The 21,008-nt window shown below is 40.1% G+C and overlaps 2 protein-coding genes across 3 annotated transcripts; both read left to right on the forward strand.

Annotated features, from left to right (window-relative positions):
* Window positions 1-196: 196 nt before the first annotated feature.
* On the forward strand, window positions 197-15,544 carry zgc:153441 (retinol-DH_like_SDR_c domain-containing protein). Of its 2 annotated transcripts, none has more exons than XM_048230021.1 (7): window positions 197-287; window positions 7,174-7,308; window positions 7,438-7,629; window positions 8,002-8,163; window positions 8,794-8,913; window positions 9,151-9,355; window positions 14,820-15,544. In XM_048230021.1, exons 3-7 carry the CDS (start codon window positions 7,452-7,454, stop codon window positions 14,923-14,925), a joined length of 771 nt encoding a protein of 256 aa, XP_048085978.1. In that variant the 5' UTR covers window positions 197-287; window positions 7,174-7,308; window positions 7,438-7,451; the 3' UTR covers window positions 14,926-15,544. The 2 variants fall into 2 exon arrangements, with proteins under 2 accessions (XP_048085978.1, XP_048085977.1); XM_048230020.1 differs by lacking the exon at window positions 197-287 and adding an exon at window positions 5,981-6,240.
* A 343-nt stretch (window positions 15,545-15,887) lies between these two features.
* gatad1 (GATA zinc finger domain containing 1) lies at window positions 15,888-17,872 on the forward strand. Its single transcript, XM_048230022.1, has 5 exons — window positions 15,888-16,413; window positions 16,549-16,671; window positions 16,902-16,961; window positions 17,043-17,226; window positions 17,317-17,872. Exons 1-5 carry the CDS (start codon window positions 16,234-16,236, stop codon window positions 17,505-17,507), a joined length of 738 nt encoding a protein of 245 aa, XP_048085979.1. The 5' UTR covers window positions 15,888-16,233; the 3' UTR covers window positions 17,508-17,872.
* Window positions 17,873-21,008: the final 3,136 nt, after the last annotated feature.

Consider the following 21,008-nt stretch of genomic DNA (forward strand, 5'->3'; position numbering starts at 1 on the left):
CCCTCCCTTTGTAGCTTTTTTTGTCAAATCAAAAAGTTAGCATTTGCTACGTTTTGGGTTAATTAGCACTATCAGCCCATGGTAAAATAGCTATTGTGCCTGCCTATTCATAAACATATTACGACATTTTGATAAAGATAATAGACATCGATTTACTTACTTGCGGTATCATTAACAATCAACTACCCATATTATTGTTGTTGACACACAAGACTGCCTAAATAGCTAAGTTACATGCAGCTAAGACGGGTAAGGGGCTTCCAGGTTGCAATTACCCTTGTTGACAGGTAAAACTATGTCCCAATTTTGTGAAATGTTATGTTTTGGCCAGTAATTAGGGGAAATCGGTGAAAACAGTAGGTTCAACAGTTGCCGTTCAACACCCACCAGTCTAGCAGATGATTATTATTATGAAGTTTTTGAAATCCCAATGGCTAGCTTATTTACAGACTGGCTAGCTTGATTTAGCTAGACATGTTAGCTTGCATTGCAGGTCAAGACATGTCAATAACCAATCTCTACCACACTTTAAACAGTCTGATTCCATGTTGAATAAATTAAAATAGAGTATGGACAAGTCATCTTTCAACGAATTTACCGTTTTAACATGTTAACAGCATGCTTGATGGATAACGCAGGCGACACCTTCATGTACACCCATGAAAATGTTGTATACGTTTGGAATAGGGGTTTGCGATTATCCCTTAGAATCGCTGAATATAAATCAACATAATATAAGTAATGACAACCACTAGCTTGCGTTGAAGCCGCGACTTTTGGTTAAAATATGCAGTCATTTCCTCATGTTGAGTTCATACAACTGTCAGGCTTAACTTAGAAGAAAAAGGTAACCCCTCCCTGCCTCCTAACACATGCTTTTCAGGTCATGATGGTACATGTGTGACTTACATTCCTTATATACTATGTCATGATGTATTCAACGTATCCTCGTAAAATTAACAGGCTGAACCCAGATGTATACCATGTAAGATCTGTAGCTCTACTGTAAATGAAGAACAAGACTCAAGTCTTAGAAGTGGAAATATGTCGACTAAATGTAGCACTTTGTCTACAGCACAAAAAACATGTGGTTTACTAAACTGATTTTTGGATAGCATTCATGCCCTGGAAATGGTTTGCTTAGTGATCAATGTGTGTATATAGCATCTAACTTCAATATCTGTCACGATAACCATCACAATCTTTCCTGCTAGCTAAAGTTGCTAAACTGCCAACGTTCCCACTGTTCAATTCACCATTGCCCAATTTATCAGCTAGCTAGCTAGTTAATCACCCAGCTAACTAGCAAACATTAGCTAGTTAGCTGTATTTAATGATTTAATTGTAGACCCTGGGACAGTGATGATTACTGTATGCCATATGTTAACCAATAATGATGTAGCAAAGTACCTATTTTAGGTTGTCAGCGATTTGTAGAAAAAGTTTGGACCTTGATAGCATAGAATAACTCGAGACTATTTGGTAACATCAGAAGTCCTTGGTCATGCATTTGTGGATCAGTTCTTGAACAGAATATGCTACACAAGCGTCTAACCAGTTACTACATGCTCACATAGGTTTACTTTATAAACATAGTTTCCCACTTGCCTATTTTAATCGTAGAAACGTTTGAAGTGCAAGAATTACTAGATAATGTAAGCTACAAAATCTAAAATCTCTGTTGTGCACCTTCCATGGTGTAGTAGGCTAGCCTAGCTGCTGTCTATTTTTGATTTGATTTGATTTATTTAGAATAAAGACATATACAAGGGATAGGGGAAAAACATGACAGTGCAAGCATTTATGTCCATCATGGCCCCTGATGTTACAAGACAGGACATATATCCACATAAAAAAAAAAAAAATTAAATATCATAAAAATAGACTATGAGAGCCTATAAAAGAATCTTCCCTAATGCTTCCATTCTGTATTAAAATGCAATGTGCATACAGACAACACTAGATGCAACAAAGAGCAGCAAAACGCTACAGTAGGCAAAAATACTGGGCTTTTGTATGAACCAGAGTAATGTTACAACTAGACTACCACTTAGGGGACAAATGTTCACTGTCATTTCCTAAAAGCTATAGGCTACTGTCTCTGGATTATATTTCATGATAGCAACTTGGATCTGGTAGCTTTGAGATTTTACTGCCTCTGTGAATTGAATTTCATGAAAAGTGAGTTTTTCCAATTATATTATGTGCCAGTTTTTGAGTTATATCTCATGAACACTTTGAAGGATCTTCATCAAATCTGGCACAGTTGATCACCATGAAGTCTCAAGGGCAGATTAGATAGATAGATAGATACTTTATTGATCCCCAGGGGAAATTCAAGAAGTGACTAAATGATTAGGCACTCAAAGTCACATTTTCAAAGGTCATTCATAAAATATTGCTTCCATACAGTTCCACAACATCTGCAGAAGATGCTGAAGGATTTCCATCAAACCTAGCACAGTTTATCACTTTTAAGGGTAGCCTAGATTAACTGATTAGTTAGTCAGCATTGCATGGTCAAAAGATTTGTGCAATATCTCCTGAACACATTGGAGGATGCACATGGCCAAACCGCTAACCGTTTGACTGCAGTGTCTAGCCAGTTGTGGCAAGCGAGCTAATTAGGCTATCAGCTGGTTCAAAAGTTTAAGTACTTAATGAAGATATCCAGGAGTCTTTATGCCTTGTCTAAGTTGAAGGTTACAAGAAATCCAATGTCCAAACATAATAGCAGTTGCTTAGTGTGTTTAAACTAATATATATAGTGGTCTATCCATTTAGTGGTGTATGTGCCATGACTAAGTTTGTGTGGCGTATAAACCACAATTTGTATTGATACAAGTACCAATGTTTGTGTAGAAACATTTTAATCACATCCAAATGTTCGTGTTACAGCTCTGGTAGTCTCCGCCATCTTGGTCAGATTTTATTTGTAACTCCCGCCTCCAAACACAAACACGCTGACCTGATTGGTTCTTGAATGGTCCTCATTTGAATAAAGTTAAACTTTCGCCAACTTTGTTTTGCCTGCCTTGGCGATTCGCTCTCATTTCGCCCAACCAGGGCGAATTTCGCGTCTATTTAACCTCAATAGACCTCTGAAGTTCGCCTACAAAAAAAACTACCATCTTTGCCCATATAAGGAGATCCGGTATCTTGAGATTTTTTTCTATGGGAATATAACGTGGGGATTTGGAATTATCACACCTGTTAAACTCTCGCAGGGATGAAGGCATCGGAGATGCAAACGTTTTGCATTGAAGGGTCCACCTAAAAACTCAAAAAGCCAAAATAGTAAAAAATTTGAAACAACCCAGGGGGAGTTTGGACTCCCTTCTTGTTTCAGGCCAAAAAAAAAACTAAATTGCATAAAATGTTGACATCCCTGCTGTCAGATTTAAACACTGGAGTTACAAGTTAGAAAGACCAACGGAAAATGAAACGTAACGATTTTCTAAGCTGCTTTGACATGGACCTATACTCTCATTCCAGCGTAATAATCAAGGATCACCATGGGTGCAGCAGCACAATGATATCATGCAGCACCTGAAAATAGTCCCTGTAGGCTAAGTAGACGAATTGGTTAGTGACTGAATTATTACGCCTGAATGAGAGCATAGTTCCATGCCAAATCAGCCTAGAAAATCGGCATGTTTCATTTTCCGTTGGTCTTATTACACTTTCTAACTTGAGAGGAGACAAGTCTTAGTCACTTTTAAACGTGATGCTAGCAGGCGAGATGCTAATGGTCTAATCTGATTCAATGATCTATGCTAGGCTGGAGCTAAAAGTGGTATCGCCAGACTTAGAGAACAGCTGGAGGAACTGGAGAAAGGTAAAAATCAATTGTTTAACTCAAGGGGAGGTGTAAAATGAGTGTAATTCCTCAAATGGTGGAATATCCCTTTAAGGTAGATAGCACCTAATCATTACACTTGGGTCCAGTAGACACAAACACCACATAGTAAGTTATGTGTAGAGGGAGTGTACTGTATGCAGTCATTTATTGAGACTTATTGAGAAATAATAAATAGCATATTTTTTCTTTTAGCAAACACTGAAAACGAGTCCCACAGACCTGAACACCTTACAAGGGTTAACTGCAGTGAAACCATGATAAAACAGTGGTGATAAACCATGAGGTCTCCGTACCAACATCTGCAGTTGAAGCCAAATTAGCGCAGTAGATAGCAGGTCAGTCTCATAAGCTGCAGCCGTGGCCTACTGGTTAGCGCTTCGGACTTGTTACTGGAGGGTTGGCGGTTCGAACCCCGACCAGCAGGCAAGGCTGAAGTGCCCTTGAGCAAGGCACCTAACCCCTCACTGCTCCCCGAGCGCCGCTGTTGTTGCAGGCAGCTCACTGCGCCGGGATTAGTGTGTGCTTCACCTCACTGTGTGTTCACTGTGTGCTGAGTGTAAATGTGTAAATGCAGAGACCAAATTTCCCTCACGGGATCAAAAGAGTATATATACTTATACTTAGGTTGTGAGTTTGATTCTCACATAGGGCATCAAGAGCACCACTGGGACCAATTTTTCTAGCAGCACCCCTTGCTGCTAATTATCAACTATAGTGATAAACCATGGTTATCATGGGTACAAAAAAACATCGTCAAACTATAGTCATGGTTACCCAAAAAAACATGAAACCGAAAAAACATGGTTATTCTGTCATAGTAAAACCAGGGTTAATTTCGGTAAGGGGTGCCCCAGGGCTCAGTACTGGGGTCACTTCTTTTTAGTTTTTATACCATGTCACTGGGTCCAGTTATCTGCTCACATGACTTCTTATACCACTGCTAAATATACAGATGACACACAGCTCTTTCATTCCTACCCGACGACCCCTTGGTCAGATTAGATTCAAATTGTTAATGCTTGCCTACAAAGTAGTCACTGACTCGCACTCATGTACTTGAATCCCCTCATTCAGGTATATGTAAGTCGCAACCTCTAGACCGCTGCGCTCCTCTAATGAACGCCACCTGGATCTGCCATCTGTACACTCATGGCAATTCAAACTTTTCTCATCCTTTTTCCCTGTTAGTGGAATGCGTTAGAAAGCCTCCTGAAGACTCAACTTTTCTGAGAGTACCTCCTCTTAGCACTACTAACAGCTGGACATGCTTTATCTAGTACTTACTACTACCTTCCTCCCTATCCTGACTATCCCTCTTCCCGTGATGTGTAAAAAGTGGTTCACAACAGAGACATTTTTGAAATTTCACACAGGGTGGAGAACAAGAAGTATGTGACACGACACGATACATGATATAAACTTAGGCCTGGCACAAATCTAATGTAAATATGTTTGAAGTGATTTTAACTTTTTATCTGATTGATATATAGGAACATTTGCAAAGGATTTTTCAATATTACACCTTGAACTCTCTGTCTTATGATCTGTGAATACAATTTTTTTTACAAAGTGATTCTGTACCATTGTCACACAATGTTGCCTTTAAGCAACAAAAAAAAAATGTTATCAGTAAAATATCCCAAAATGAACCAATACATCTTGTGGAGTTATTTTTATCATGTACCATCAAATTCTGTGCAGTAGAGGGCTAGGATCTTGCAGGTGGGTATTTTTTGTAGACTAGTTGTTTGTTATTGACTCAGGCTATTTGTATTTACAGTATTGTGGGAAAATATTTTTAGAGACTAAATTGATATGGCAATTAAGAATATTCTCTGTAGGCCTAATCCATTATGCTTTCTCGTGGCAAATATTAACGATTGAGCGCCCTCTAGTGTCACTGTACTTTAGTCACGGAGTATAGGTGCCAGATATTATTGGACAGCACTGTGCCCTTTAAGTCATGACGTGTGCACCTGTATGTAGCCTAATTCATGCATTTGTCATTTGTGCAAAACATGCATGTATGGTCATCATCAGCCATACTGTGGTCAAGCTTTTGTCTTCTTGCACACACATACACACACACCACTGGTTAGTCTTTAGAGTAGATCCAAGACTAATCTGATTATAAAACCTTGAATGCCAACAAGTTCCCAGAACACACCAGCCCGTTAGCGGTTCTCAAAACTGAACTCAAGACACTGGGGAAGTCAAGACACTGGGGATATTCATTGCTGTTGGTGAGAAGAGGGGAACGGGGCAGTTCCTCCGGTCGGACGGTATGAGTCTTTCTGTGCCAGCCCGGGAAGTATGGAAAGAGCTGAAAACAAACCCGATTGCAAAGTATGGTGTGGCTACTGCTGTGACAGCCATCAGTAAGTAGCCAAAATGGTGACAGCGCAACAACCTAAAGTAGGCTACCGCTTAGAACTGTTCAAATTTGGCACAGGCTAGTGCTGAAAATACTACAAAGAAATTTAGCATGATAATCTAATTGGTTCAAAGCTATGCTCATGCTATGTTCACTTCAGCATATCTAGTAAATTTCAAAAGGAATGTTTGTGAGTTTAGGCCCTACTATGTGTAGCCTAGACTTATCTATTTCTATGTATCTATTTGTAAACATGAAAACAACCCACGTGTAGGATACGTTTGCATTGGCATCTGAATGAAAATAAAAAAATGTTTTTTTTCCCATTGTATCTCTTAATGATGTCGTGAACTTCAGATCTCACAAGATTATGGGGTCTTAATCTGGACAAAACCAGACTAAGTGATAAGGCAACCCATTGTGTCTGTTCACCTCATGTGCCCAGTTTAAAGCATGTCTGTGAAATGGATTTACCAGGCAGCTATACCTATATACTGTACTTTAAAGCTTTAATTGATACTACAGGAAATGCATATTTTATTTAAGTGGCTGATCAGGAGACAAAGCTCAACAATGTAGCTGATCACATACTATAGCAGGAAAACACATCACATCAGTTTTACAGTTAAATCTGGTCTACTTTTAATAGGGGAGAAAAGGAATTGATTAACAACAGACTCAGAATACACAATGTGACATATTCTTTTCTGAATTCATGTCACCCGTAACCTCTACTGACCCATCACCAAATCCAGTTAGGGGCAAACTGCCAAACCTTTGTGATGTCAGGAGGTCTGTTCAAATTCACAATACTGTTAATCAGTACTCAGCAGTACAGTATTATGACTTTTGTCAAGATCAAATAAAGTCTCATGGGTTTTGGTTCTCATGGTTCTTTGGTAGATGTCTGGCTAATGTTTGGTATTATTTAACACAGGTCTAGTTCTTCTGAGGAAATGGATTGCAGGTGGAGTTTGCCGAAATCGAATACGCCTTGATGGGAAAACAGTGGTGATTACTGGAGCCAATACTGGAATTGGAAAAGAAACCGCCCGAGATTTAGCTCTAAGAGGTGAACGCTACACTACCCTAATTTCACATACAGTTATAAACGTATTATGCTCCCAAAATATGTGTGTGTGTACTGTATGTAGGTTTGCAACTATGTATGTATGTATGTATGTATGTGCTTGACTGCTAGGAGCACGTGTGGTGATGGCTTGTCGAGACATGAGGCGAGGTGAGAAGGCTGCATCAGAGATCCGACGGTCAACAGGAAATGGGAATGTGGTGGTTCGACAGCTGGACCTTTCATCGCTCAGATCTGTGAGGGAGTTTGCAAGCAAACTCAGTGCCACTGAGGATCAGCTCGACATCCTCATCAACAACGCTGGTGAGATGGACTCAGCTGAAAAACCTCAGTCAGCCATTGGCCATTGTTCAAGGCCTGTAAACAGTCTGGTGGTGGTTTTATTTTTAAATCCAAATATGCTGCAAGAATAGAGTGAGCAGTCACAAATTCAGTGTGAGGAAATGTGCCACTTTCAGGTTCATCCATATTCTTATTTACATAATTTTACTTGATAGTTCAACATTTTTTTTTAGTAAACATTGTAAAATACATTAATGTAGGACATACAAAATGCTAGAGATGTATTTCTCACATGTGATATATTTTCTGATGTAATAAGGCACAGGTTTACTGATATCTTCTCTACTTAATCAGAGCATGAATTGATCTCCTGGCTGTTTGGACCCCTAACAGGTGTAATGCTGTGTCCCAAGATCCTGACAGAGGACGGATTTGAGACTCAGCTGGGTGTCAACCATTTAGGACACTTCCTCCTTACAGTGCTACTCCTGGACATGCTGAAGAGATCTGCACCCAGTCGAGTTGTCAATGTATCCAGCATCGCTCATGTTGGGGGTAAGAGGAACACACACACATGCACACACACACACACACACACACACACACACACACACACACACACAAACACATACAGATGGTAGTTTTTTGGACAAAACCATCAATACTATTACTTTTAGCATTACACTTTTACACTTACCCAGTTTCTCTTAGTGTCTGTTTGTTGGCTTTTGACAGATAGCCCTCCCATGATAACATCCCAAAATGTAGATGAGAATATAGTTAACATGAAATATCCATGATCCTGAGCTAAGGCCTTCTCTGTCACTGCAAACAGGTCACCTACTACAGACAAATACATATACACAGGCATAAACAAACACACACACACACACACACACACACACAGTGAGAGAACTAGCATGGCATCTCCAGCGTCAGGTGCTTAGCTTTCTTCTTGACCTTTTCTTGCCAGGGTTTGTCCTCATATTCCTCTGACTCCTTCTCTTGCTGTTCCGCACAAAAGACAAAAAAGAATGTTGGTTTCTTTCTCAATTGACTACTTTTGAGTACCACTGCAGAAGATAACTGCATATCTATTGTCTTTTTACAACTATCGCCAAAACAACAAATGCCAGTAATATAACGGTGACATCCCAAGTTCCACTTGCAACCTGTTGCTTTCAGGGAAGATCAACTTTGAGGACCTCTTCTACAATAAGACCCCATACGACTCACTAGTGAGCTACAGACAGAGCAAGCTAGCCAACCTTTTATTCTCAAGAGAACTCTCACGCCGAACTCGAGGTAAGGGCTTCCTATCTTCCTTTTATCCAACGTATGCTGATGCTCCCTATCACGCTATGACATTTAGAGTTTCAGTGTATAATTCATAAAATGGTAGATTATGGATACAGAAGGTAGCATGTTTTACATTCAGTTATCTGTTGGCAGACTTATTTAGCCCAACACTTACACATGAGTTTTCACATATAGATCAGGTCTGCTTTAATATCACAGCTACAGTATGTTCTCCTCTGTTAGTCTTTGGGGTGTCTTCGTTTGCTCTGCACCCTGGGGTGATCAGGACAGAGCTGGGGCGCTATGTGGAGACACGGTACCCTCTTCTGAGTGCAATTCTCCAGGTGCCTGCCTGGCTGCTGATGAAGACGCCCAAACAAGGCGCACAGACCTCCATCTACTGTGCTGTCACCGAGGGGTTGGAGGTACACACCGGCTGCTACTTCAGGTATGTTTGTAATGTATGGTGATAGGAACCAGGTATGTATGTTTGTATCTGTAAGTCCATACTATCCCATGGCATGATACTGAATTGAAGTGCGTGGCAAGGCTGAGATGATACTATGTACAGTTGACCTGCATGGAAGTGGTGGTGAGACAGAACCACTGGGCTCGTAGATGTAAAGCCATAGATAAGTGGGTTTCTCAACTGGGCTAAAATATTTTGGGCAGTGGTAGTGTAGTGGTTAACAGTGTTGGGAGTAATGCGTTACAAAAGTAATGTAATTACTGTAATATATTGCTGTTTGTAGTAACGCGGTAATGTAAGGCATTTTTTTAAAAAATTGGGTAATATTTTACTCGCTACAATCTTCAGTAACGCGCGTTACAATGCATTTTAACCAGAAATTAAGTGGTGTTTTTTTTTTATACATATTCGCAAACACCACCGCGAGAACAACAGAGAAGAAAAAATCGCGTATAATAGTAGAACGTTATCTCCTGATACTAGTTGAAGATGACTGTGGCTGCAGCAGACTCGAAGTCGGATTATTTGCTGGATAGACATAAGCCTACGCTCATTATTTTCAGCTTGTCAGAGACAAGGATATGAAGAGCATAATAGTTAAGTAAGTGCACTTTGTGTGCGAAACCGAAAGATCTCTCTATGCCTCGCGAAATAGCACAAGTAGTTTAATGAAAGTGGTGTCATGCTAATCTTTTTGATTCTCGTTAAAACACAAACTATGCTCTTAGTAGTGCATGTCAGCTTTGTGCTGTGAACTTGAATTAAACAGAATAAAGGGATAGAAATGCAGAAAAAGATTGTGTAGCATGGCAATGCCACCGCTCCCACCACGCGCATCATGCACTTTGCGTAGGGCACCAAAGGACAGAGGGGGCACCCAAATATAGCCAATGAAAACGGCGTTTCACTCAATAACGTTTACAAAGTCAAAATGCACTAACACCATGTTACATGCAAGTTTGATACTTTTTGGGTTCTCTCAATCTCTACCACGTAGTACTAAATGGAATTGGTGGGTCTTCAATAATTCGTTTTCCAAGCATTTCATGAAGCACATGATATGCCGAGTCGACTGAAACGCATTCCATTCAGATAGCTAGGTGGCTACCAGGCACATAATTCACTTTTAATTGCAAAAAGCAATGCACACTTCCATTTCCAAAGCAATGAAGGCTGCTTATAACAACTTAACACTGTGCATATTATTATGACCGCCGCGCGCGCAGCGCGGCGGTCATATAGGTTTAATCAGATTTTTTTTTTTTTTTTTTTTTTTTTTTTTTCGCATGTCAAATTTCCGTCAATGATTCCGGGACACTGAAAGACCGGGGTAGACAAAACTTGGTGGGCATGTAACCCCATATGGATAGCATGGAACCATCGTTTTTCGTTTTGATCTGTAGCCCCACGCTGGACTGCACCCCGAAAGGAGGGTAGGGCAGACACAGTTTTCTGTGAATATCTCGAGAACCGTAAAGGTTTAGGAGGACCATTATTTTTTGTATGTTGATCTCAAGGGGCCATGTCAACGCATTCCATAACCACTCATTTCATGTATAGCGCCACCTAGTTAAACACAAAAAGTAAAAATGAGGTGGTGTAATTGAAGGTATCTGTGACCTAACATAGTCAAAACTGCACGAAATTGGAAGTGTAGGATCATTATGACACCCTCTGTATGCACGCCAAGTTTTGTGGAATTCCGTTCATGGGGGCCACACAATAAATTAATTTATGTTACTATACACCAACTGGCCTGTAGGTGGCCGGAGACAGTTTTCTGTGAATATCTCGAGAACCGTAGGGCCTAGGAGGTCCACCTTTTTTTGTATGTTGGTCTTAGGGGGGCATGTCAACCCATCCCATTACCACTTATTTCATGTATAGCGCCACCTAGTTAAAAATTAAAAGCATAAAATTAGGTGTTTTCATCTCAATATCTCTGGCTGACAAGGTCAAAACTGCACAAAATTAAAAAGTGTAGGATCATTATGACACCCTCTGAATGCATGCCAAGTTTTGTGTACTTTCGTTCATGGGGGCCTTACAATAAAATAATTTATGTGTACATTTAGTGGCGTACACCAACAAAGGATTCGGGACACTGAAAGACCGGGGTACACAAAACTTGGTGAGCATGTACCCCATATGGATAGCATGGAACCGTCATTTTTCGTTTTCATCTGCAGCCCCAGCTGGACTGGACCCCGAAAGGAGGGTAGGGCGAGACACAGTTCTCTGTGAATCTTTTATGGTATGTTGGTCTCAAGGGCCCACATAAACCTGGCTCATAATCACTCATTTGTGATTTGCCCCGGTAAAAAAATGAAAATCAGTAGGATTAAAGAAAGCCAAAATAAATATTCATCATCATCATCATGGCTGCATTTTTCAGTATTGGCGAGAAGTAGTCGTTTGTCCACTAGATGGCGCATCGTTGCAGTGAGGCGTAATTTTGTTGGAAGTTAAAGGGGTTGGAAAAAACAATGGGCGCTTCATACAAAGGACTGTAATTTACGCAGCGAACATCTAATAAGGATAGGACGATGTTCACATGAAGTGTAATTCCCATTTCTTCTTGAAGCGAAATAAATCTGAGGATGTTTATCGGACATGCTTGGTTTTACTGCAGATGCGTTAATCTTGTAATATCAATAAGGACCTAGGTAATGTTACCGTTAGCGTTGGTTGAGTGATGGAGGCATTTGATTTATTGCATTTGTAGAAAACTATAAATGCGGTTATACCAAGCAAATGTATAGCAGCACTGTTTGTATCTTTCGACTGTCATTTATTGCACGTGCTACAAAATCATTCTGTGCAATGGAAGATTTACCAACGTTACACGGTCTGATGCAGTTTTGCCTATACATCGTGAGACTGAGGCGCCTGTTTATTTTTGTTTTAAGTGCGTGCAGGGTGTGAGGGGAATCGATGTGCTTTGATTACAGCTTGGTAGTTGTAGTCTGTGAAATTAAAAAAGCTGCGTGTGTGTGAAGTATCAAACAATGACACCTTCATTTCATTATGGCTGTTTTAGCAAAACACCTTAAGCTACTGTGTAGTAGGTCCCATTTAGAAGTGGCTACTTCATTTGCGCTTTCCTTGACTCATGGAGCTGCGTGAATGTTATTACAACTTTTAAGCCCGCGATATGACAGTTTAAGTCCGCTTGATACTGTAAAGTAAGCCATTGGTTTCAAAGGAGATTTTATTTGTGTAGCCAGCATAGCCTATTGACAATTTATGTTGTCAATAGGCCTACCTATATAATCCTACCTGTAGCTTAGGGAAGCTAACAACTTTCTATTAGGATCTAGTTTGTTAGTTACCGTTTTGTCATAACTCCCTGATGCATTTTTGCATTTAGAATAGCCAGGCGTGTATATCTCAATCGGAAAATTAAACAATATCGGGTGCCTATGGACTAGGCTGGGTGAACCCAGCCTGATCTACTCCCGCTATTTATTTTTGATTTCTTAAAAGATTGAGCTTGGTCTGATGAAAGCCAGACTAGCCATGGACCTCAGTTAAACAATGCAAGGGAACATGAATCAGCCTATATTTGCACTAACAATAGCGGACAAAAGCTCTTCAACTTTGGCCCGTTAAAATGTGTATGAACAGTCTAGCGGCGCATTTCATCAAGGCCCATTTGGACATGTCAGTTATTTGCACCACTGGTTAGATGTAAAACAGCATTTCGTTTCAGACTAGGCTACTGTTACTTAATTTGTGCATTAACAATAGCGTTTCAGACTACTGTTACTTAATTTGTGCATTGACAATAAAGTATTACATGAACTAAAGATGACTAAAATCTTATGTAGAAGAAGAAACATTCACAAAAATCCATCCATCCAAAATGACCTTTGTTTTTGATAGCTGTTGAAAAGCGGCATGGAACTGACAGAGATGTTTTTGTTTAAAAATACATAAAAAATAAATAAATAAATAAATAAATAAATAACATTATGCTGATACCTTTTGCTTTTCCCAAATACAATGTAGCCTACAGGTGTAAGTGACCTTTCATCAATCCAGTTGCAATGGATGAACTGTGATGAACTGCCCTACTTGTGATTGTTTAGAGATTTTAAAGGTTTTATAACAATTCTACATCTTCTTTGGCTATTCTACAATCTATTCACCTTTTCAGCACCAGTAGGCTACTTTCTGTGCAGCCGCACACACACACTCAGGCATGCCAAACAAGCATACACAAAAGTTTCAAGAGTGGGGGATGGAGTAAAATATGGAGACAAATTGAAGTGTGATTTATTTTCGCGGAACGGATGTACAGGACTGAGCGGCGGTCATATTTTGTACCGCTATGCGGTACATCTAGTTGTTAATATTGTGCTATCAATGTAACTCAAATAAACAAGAGCTGGCAAAAGGGCATTATGAGAACGTAAAGATAAATGTTGTTAAAGTGACAGTGCACCATTTATAAGTAAAACAGCATTTCTTCAGAAATTAATGTTTAAAAACACACAGTAATGGTCTTAAATTATAAGCCTTTTTATTTTACTTTAGGTGTTTGAGTTATCATTTAAATGTCACTCACTCAAAGCCACTCACTTAGGGCACCGAAATGGCCAGCTGGCCACCATCTTGACATTTCTTTATGTAAGCTTTGATTTAGGCTCTCTGTTGATTTTAATGAGATGGCCTAGGCCTTAAAGTTACAGTAATTCTATCACAATTTACCAGACTTTGACCTTTTGTCGGTTTTTAACAAAATTCTAACTATGATTGTTCCTTGTATTGCATCATGAGCACTGCTCCTATTGCATTCCTAGCTCAGTCATTATGCTATACCACATCTCCCTCCATTGGAAGAGCAATGAGCTGCATTGAGCGTAATAAACTGCATTTAGAATGCCAAATCCATATTTCTAGATATTTTGGTGAAAGTAACTTAAAAGTAATGCAATAGTAGTGTAATGCCTTACAATTCAGAGACAGTAATATTATAATGTAACAAATTACTTTGAAATGACAGTAATAAGTAACACATAATACATTACGATTTTAAAGTAACTTGCCCAACACTGGTGGTTAAAGAGCTGGGCTAGCGTGCAGTAGCCTGAAAGTTGTCGGTTCAATTTCCGGCTTCCACTGTTGTTGCACTTGCTGCTCCGGGGACAATGTGATCCCTTGTAATGACATATGTAAGTCACTTTGGTCAAGAAGTGTCTGCTAAATGTAATGTAATGTTTCTAGCCAGACATAAAACATCTGCATGATGCCTTGAACAGGCTGATTATCTTTGTATTTGATCTTATTGCTTTTAATATTATTACATCACAACTGTTTTTGAGTGCATGACATGAGTGTGCCTGCCTATCCTGCGAGTGTTGCGATTTTTCTCATGTTTTATACATGAACACTGTTTTTGGGATAGGTGTTAAGTTGTGTCATGTCTCTTTTTGTTTAGCGACTGTAAACTGAAGGAACCTGCTCCAGAGGGAAAAGATGACCTAGCTGCCATGAGGCTTTGGGACATCAGTGCCAAGTTGGTGGGCTACAATGAAGAGGACTGAGACCATTGACACCACAGAGCTGTGCTCGTAATAACAACAACAGAGAACCATGCCAAACTGTAATGGATCTAAATGACTGCTGTTCCTGTCAAACTCAACTCGTGCTCAGCTCACCAATTGTGCTGGTTCCTATCACCTGAGTTAGCAGTGACTGGCATGTCTGCTTGGAAATGGTGTTATGAATGGATATGTCAGGAGTTAGACTGCAGAGTACATTTGTACTCTTGTTGTTAAAATAAACATCCAGGCATCAAAAAGAAAATGTTGTGCATACTTAGGATTTTAGATGTGTTGTAATACCTTAAATTTCCTTGCCTGTGTCGAGAGCCCAATAGGCCCACCCCATGTTCAGAGTGCAAATCACTAAGTGTTAATCCTTTACTCTGGATCCCAGCCTTACTTGTTTAACCTCTTCAAGTACCGTGTTAGAGAGAACAAAAAGTATGGTCACAGAAAACCAATAGAAAATTATTAATCATATTAAGATTAACTTTATGATTTCAAATATACATCTTGTCTTTAATAGATTCATATAAATTATTTATGCAAAGTATTTTTAGGAAGAATTATATTCTACATCAATTGATGTTGTGTAATAAAATAAATGATTTATGACACAGTGGATGAACTTCATTTCATCATTCACTTCACCTCATTTTATTCATTCATCATGCATTTACTATTTTGTGGTTCTTTCGAATGTTATGTTTATTTTTGCCACCAATCACCCACCACATTTGGTGTATATCATATATATTCATATATGCATCGTCATGAAAAATAAGCAATTTAACTAGATTCTATAAAATGTGGCTTTGTACAACTATACTGTTCTAGAAACACTATGTGGCTTGTTAAAAAAAAAAAAAAGGACCAAGTGGACCTTTCCAAGATGGCGCCAAGGAAACATCGCCGCTCGACACAAGTGGTGCATTGTGGGCTATTGACACCGGAAGTTTTCTATTTTCATATTGGACAGCCACAGCTTCGCCTGTGTACAACCATTCAGGAGGAATTTGGCTAGCTACGAAGGACATTAAATATGAAAAGGGCGCCCAGGAAACCTCTGTTCGTTGAAAAGGACTGTTGGTAGTCATCACATTCTACTAACGTTACGGTAAACCACTTTATATTCATAAAAGATCCCAGGAAGCAAGATCCTACTGATGACTTGCTAACGTTAGCTAGCAAGCTAAGTTGCTTGCCTGGCCAACCACAAAAACCGTTTCATAGCAGTTAAATTGAACATATTAGCCTACTGGTTATCAACCTTACATTGCTCAAAAGACCCCGACTTTCCAAGGCAAAATGCCGCTGGGATTGAAACCATGCTGTGCGGTGTGCAAAACAAATTCGTCCTCTATGTGGAAGAAAGGAAATCAGGGGGAAATTCTGTGCAACAACTGCACAGTGAAGAGCTCAATCGGTGGATCCTCCGGCCCGTCAGCATCCTCCAACGTACAACAGAATAATGGTGGAGGAAAACAGGTACGCGATCGTCATAAGCAAACACTGCTAAAGAGTTGCTAACGTTGATGAGACATAGCTGACCATTTGGGTCATACATTCAACACTCTGAGATTATATTGTACCAATTTCCGCCATTCTCCATCTTACCTGCAGTCGAAACAGGAGATCCACAGAAGATCAGCACGATTGAGAAGCACAAAGTACAAGGCACCAGCTTCTGAGAAGAAGGTCTCGACTAAAGGAAAAGGCAGAAGACACATTTTCAAACTGAAAAATGTAAGTAGTCACAGAGACGTCACGCTCTGGCCGTTTTTGGTAGTCCATTATCAGCATCATAGTTGGCCCCACAAGACTTCCTTTTTAACATTCCATATGTTATCTTAATGCAGAGAAAGTAGATTGGGGCCCAAATAGAACGTTCAAGCATTGTTTTTGTTGTTGAAAGGGTCTATACTTATCTTAATGCTTACAGGCTTATGTTGATATACATGTATGTTTTCTTTTAGCCAATCAAAGCTCCGGAGTCCGTTTCAACAATCATAACATCAGAGTCTATCTTTTACAAGGTACGTTGAATGTCTCTGACTGCGACCATGCCGTTTAACAGATTGTGTCCAATGAACTGACAGTCATTCTTCTTTTTCAAGGGGGTGTACTATCAAATAGGGGACGTCATCAAAGTCGTAGACGAAGATGATGGAAAGCCATACTTTGCACAGATCCGTGGGTTTATTCAGGACCAGTATTGTGAGAAGAGCGCTGCATTGACATGGCTGATCCCCACACAGGCCAGTCCAAGAGATCACTTTGACCCAGGCACATACATCATTGGTAAGTCCTTGGAAGTATTGCCTCTGCCTACGTTGCAATTGTCTTAAGAGCTTTTGATACATTTAATGACATTTACTTGCTTCTCTTTAGGACCAGAAGAAGATTTGCCAAGGAAGATGGAGTACCTTGAGTTCGTTTGCCATGCGCCTTCAGAGTACTTCAAGTCAAAGAGCAGTCCATTTCCAACCATGCCTATACGTCCCGAGAAAGGCTACATTTGGACACACATTGGACCTACCCCTACTGTTGCAGTCAAGGAAACAATTGGTGGAGGCAACTAGTGTTTTTTTTTAATATAACAGAAAGGACGCACATCTGCCTATGAAGGTGTATCATTGACCTGAATTAATGAAAGTACTGGACAGCAAACACTGTGTCATGTGTGTTCACAGTATTATTTATACACTTTTTTTACAGAGTGACATAAAATGACTTTTAACATTGGGATCAGTGTTTTGGAAGGTTAAGAGGTGCCATAAACCTGAAGACATGGTGCTGTACAGACTTCTCCGTTGAAGTCTTTTTAAAATACTGACTTTTGTAATGGATGTTTTTTTAAAATAGGTAGAATATATGGACAGTCAATATCTGATATTTTGTTGTTTTGTGAAACAAAATAAATAGTATGTCTGGTCCTTTATGCATAGATGGATATTGCATTAATGTTCTCTTTTTTTGTATACTAACTAATGTATGTTTCCTGCAATATCAGTTTTAAAAAGAGGTGATCTATTAGTTAGAAATTACTTGGATGTGATCTATTAACTGACAAAGCCTGAGTAAAACTCAAAAATGAGAAGAAATGGTCACAATATCGAAGTTACCATCTGTATTGCCTCTTCAATGAGATGTCTAAAGTCACCAGGGGGCACTGTTCAGCATTTGTATTCAGAGCCATATACAGCTCTGTTTGTACTGTGGAGATTCCAGTGCAGAGTAGCAGGCCTATTGTAGCTGAGAGATTTGTCTGCTGCTGCCACTCCTCACTGATCTTGTCCATGGGGTTGTTGGTTTCACTGATTTATATATATTCTCCACACATGTAAGATGTCAGTAACCCCATAAGCAACTGAGAGCTCCATAAAGTTTCTGCAGTATGTGCTCTATGTGGAAACATTGCAGAGGACTTTATTTTAATCAACACATCAGGCCATTTTTTAAAAGTAAATGTTCCAATCAATGATCTAGGAAGCACATTTTCTTCTCTCTCCTTCATTTTACAGTCTAATGGTTACTGACTACAACGGCTCGGGGTCAAACGTCATAATGGAATCGATTAATCTGCGTTATTTTTTTTAATCAGTTATTTTTTCTCAAATTAATTAATCGAAATTAATCAATTATTTTGACAGCCCTAGTTTGAATACATCAAGGTTCTGCTGTGTTCCTTAAACATTTGCATTTGTTGCAGCTTTGAGAATTCCACAGACATCATCGAAGATGACAGAGCACCATGTGCTTCTGCTCTCCTCGGAGCATGAAAGGGGGCCAAGGAATAGATGGGGATAACAGCAGGACAAGTTGGAGTGTGTTGTAGGAGAGTTGTAGAAACATTGTGGCTTGCGTGGGACACTCTTGAGAAGAGGGGGAGGAGAGAGAGTTTTTTTCAGGGATTTATTAGATATGGTTAATGTGGAATTGTTGCTTAGTCACTGCATGTACTCTAATTTCATTCTAGCATCTAGAGGAGAATCGCATGAGTCTGTCCTGCTCTCACTCTCTGTCTGCCATGCACATATCTGCAGTGCACCATAATGCTTTGCTTTTGCACAGCTGTCTAAACTGATTAACTTAATTATCATTTTGAGATAAACACATCTGGAGGCTGCGTTTGTGTGTTACATTTATGGTGATATTTTTGTGGTGAGTGAGATATTTTTCATTTTTGTTACAATATTTTCTGTCCTATATCGCTCTCCCTCCCACACTCGCAATCACACACACACACACTTAAACAAGCCATTGCTAATATCACTAGCCTACATGTAGGCTACTTATTATGACCGCCGCGCAGCGAAGCGGAGGTCTTATAGGTTTAGTCAGATTTTTTTTTTTTTTTCTTTTTCGCATGTCCAAATTTCCGTCAAGGATTCCCGGGACACTGTAAGACCGGGGTAGACGAAACTTGGTGGGCATGTAACCCCATATGGATAGCATGGAACCATCGTTTTTCGTTTTGATCTGTAGCCCCCCGCTGGACTGCACCCCCCGAAAGGAGGGTAGGGCAGACACAGTTTTCTGTGAATATCTCGAGAACCGTAAGGTTTAGGAGGACCATTTTTTTTTGTATGTTGGTCTCAAGGGGCCATGTCAACCCATTCCATAACCACTCATTTCATGTATAGCGCCACCTAGTTAAACACAAAAAAGTAAAAATGAGGTGTTGTAATCGCAGGTATCTGTGACCTAACATAGTCAAAACTGCACGAAATTGGAAGTGTAGGATCATTATGACACCCTCTGAATGCACGCCAAGTTTCGTCGAATTCCGTTCATGGAGGGGAGCACACAATAAATTCATTTATGTTACTATACACCAACTGGCCTGTAGATGGCCGGAGACAGTTTTCTGTGAATATCTCGAGAACCGTAGGGCCTAGGAGGTCCACCTTTTTTTCTTATGTTGTCAACCCATCCCATTACCACTTATTTTATGTATAGCGCCACCTAGTTAAAAATTAAAAAGCAAAAAAATTAGGTGTTTTCACCACAATATCTCTGGCTGACATGGTCAAAACTGCACGAAATTGAAAGTGTAGGATCATTATGACACCCTCAAATGCATGCCAAGTTTTGTGAACTTTCGTTCATGGGGGCCTACACCAACAAGGATTCCGGGACACTGAAAGACCGGGGTAGACGAAACTTGGTGGGCATGTAACCCCATATGGATAGCATGGAACCATCGGTTTTCGTTTTGATCTGTAGCCCCCCACCCCCCGCTGTACTGGACCCCCGAAAGGAGGGTAGGGCAGACACAGTTTTTCTGTGAATATCTTTAGGAGGACCATTTTTTTGTATGTTGGGCCAGGGGGATGACCATTTTTTTCATGTATGTTTGCCTCCAGGGGTCATGTTAACCCATTCCATGACCTAACATAGTCAAAACTGCACGAAATTGGAAGTGTAGGATCATTATGACACCCTCTGAATGCACGCCAAGTTTAGGCCGAATTCCGTTCATGGAGGGGAGCACACAATAAATTCATTTATGTTACTATACACCAACTGGCCTGTAGATGGCGGAGACAGTTTTCTGTGAATATCTCGAGAACCGTAGGGCCTAGGAGGTCCACCTTTTTCTTATGTTGTCAACCCATCCCATTACCACTTATTTTATGTATAGCGCCACCTAGTTAAAAATTAAAAAGCAAAAAATTAGGTGTTTTCACCACAATATCTCTGGCTGACATGGTCAAAACTGCACGAAATTGAAAGTGTAGGATCATTATGACACCCTCCAAATGCATGCCAAGTTTTGTGAACTTTCGTTCATGGGGGGCCTTACAATAAAATAATTTATGTGTACATTTAGTGACCATACACCAACAAGGATTCCCGGGACACTGAAATACCGGGGTACACGAAACTTGGTGGGCATGTAACCCCACACGGATAGCATGGAACCATCGGTTTTCGTTTTGATCTGTAGCCCCCCCCACCCCCCGCTGTACTGGACCCCCGAAAGGAGGGTAGGGCAGACACAGTTTTCTGTGAATATCTTGAGAACCGTAGGGCCTAGGATGACCATTTTTTTCTGTATGTTTGCCTCCAGGGGTCAT

This window comes from Alosa alosa, chromosome 20, assembly GCF_017589495.1.
Source record: "Alosa alosa isolate M-15738 ecotype Scorff River chromosome 20, AALO_Geno_1.1, whole genome shotgun sequence".
Lineage (NCBI taxonomy): Eukaryota > Metazoa > Chordata > Actinopteri > Clupeiformes > Clupeidae > Alosa > Alosa alosa.

Excerpts from the sequence above, each read along its gene's own strand:
- zgc:153441 (XM_048230020.1), top strand. The coding sequence starts at position 6,147 with ATGAGTCTTTCTGTGCCAGCCCGGGAAGTATGGAAAGAGCTGAAAACA. Across the intron at positions 7,309-7,437 it reads CCGAGATTTAGCTCTAAGAG|GAGCACGTGTGGTGATGGCT; the intron begins GTGAACGCTACA and ends CTTGACTGCTAG. Across the intron at positions 9,356-14,819 it reads CACACCGGCTGCTACTTCAG|CGACTGTAAACTGAAGGAAC; the intron begins GTATGTTTGTAA and ends CTTTTTGTTTAG.
- gatad1 (XM_048230022.1), top strand. The coding sequence starts at position 16,234 with ATGCCGCTGGGATTGAAACCATGCTGTGCGGTGTGCAAAACAAATTCG. Across the intron at positions 16,672-16,901 it reads ACATTTTCAAACTGAAAAAT|CCAATCAAAGCTCCGGAGTC; the intron begins GTAAGTAGTCAC and ends GTTTTCTTTTAG. Across the intron at positions 16,962-17,042 it reads CAGAGTCTATCTTTTACAAG|GGGGTGTACTATCAAATAGG; the intron begins GTACGTTGAATG and ends TTCTTTTTCAAG.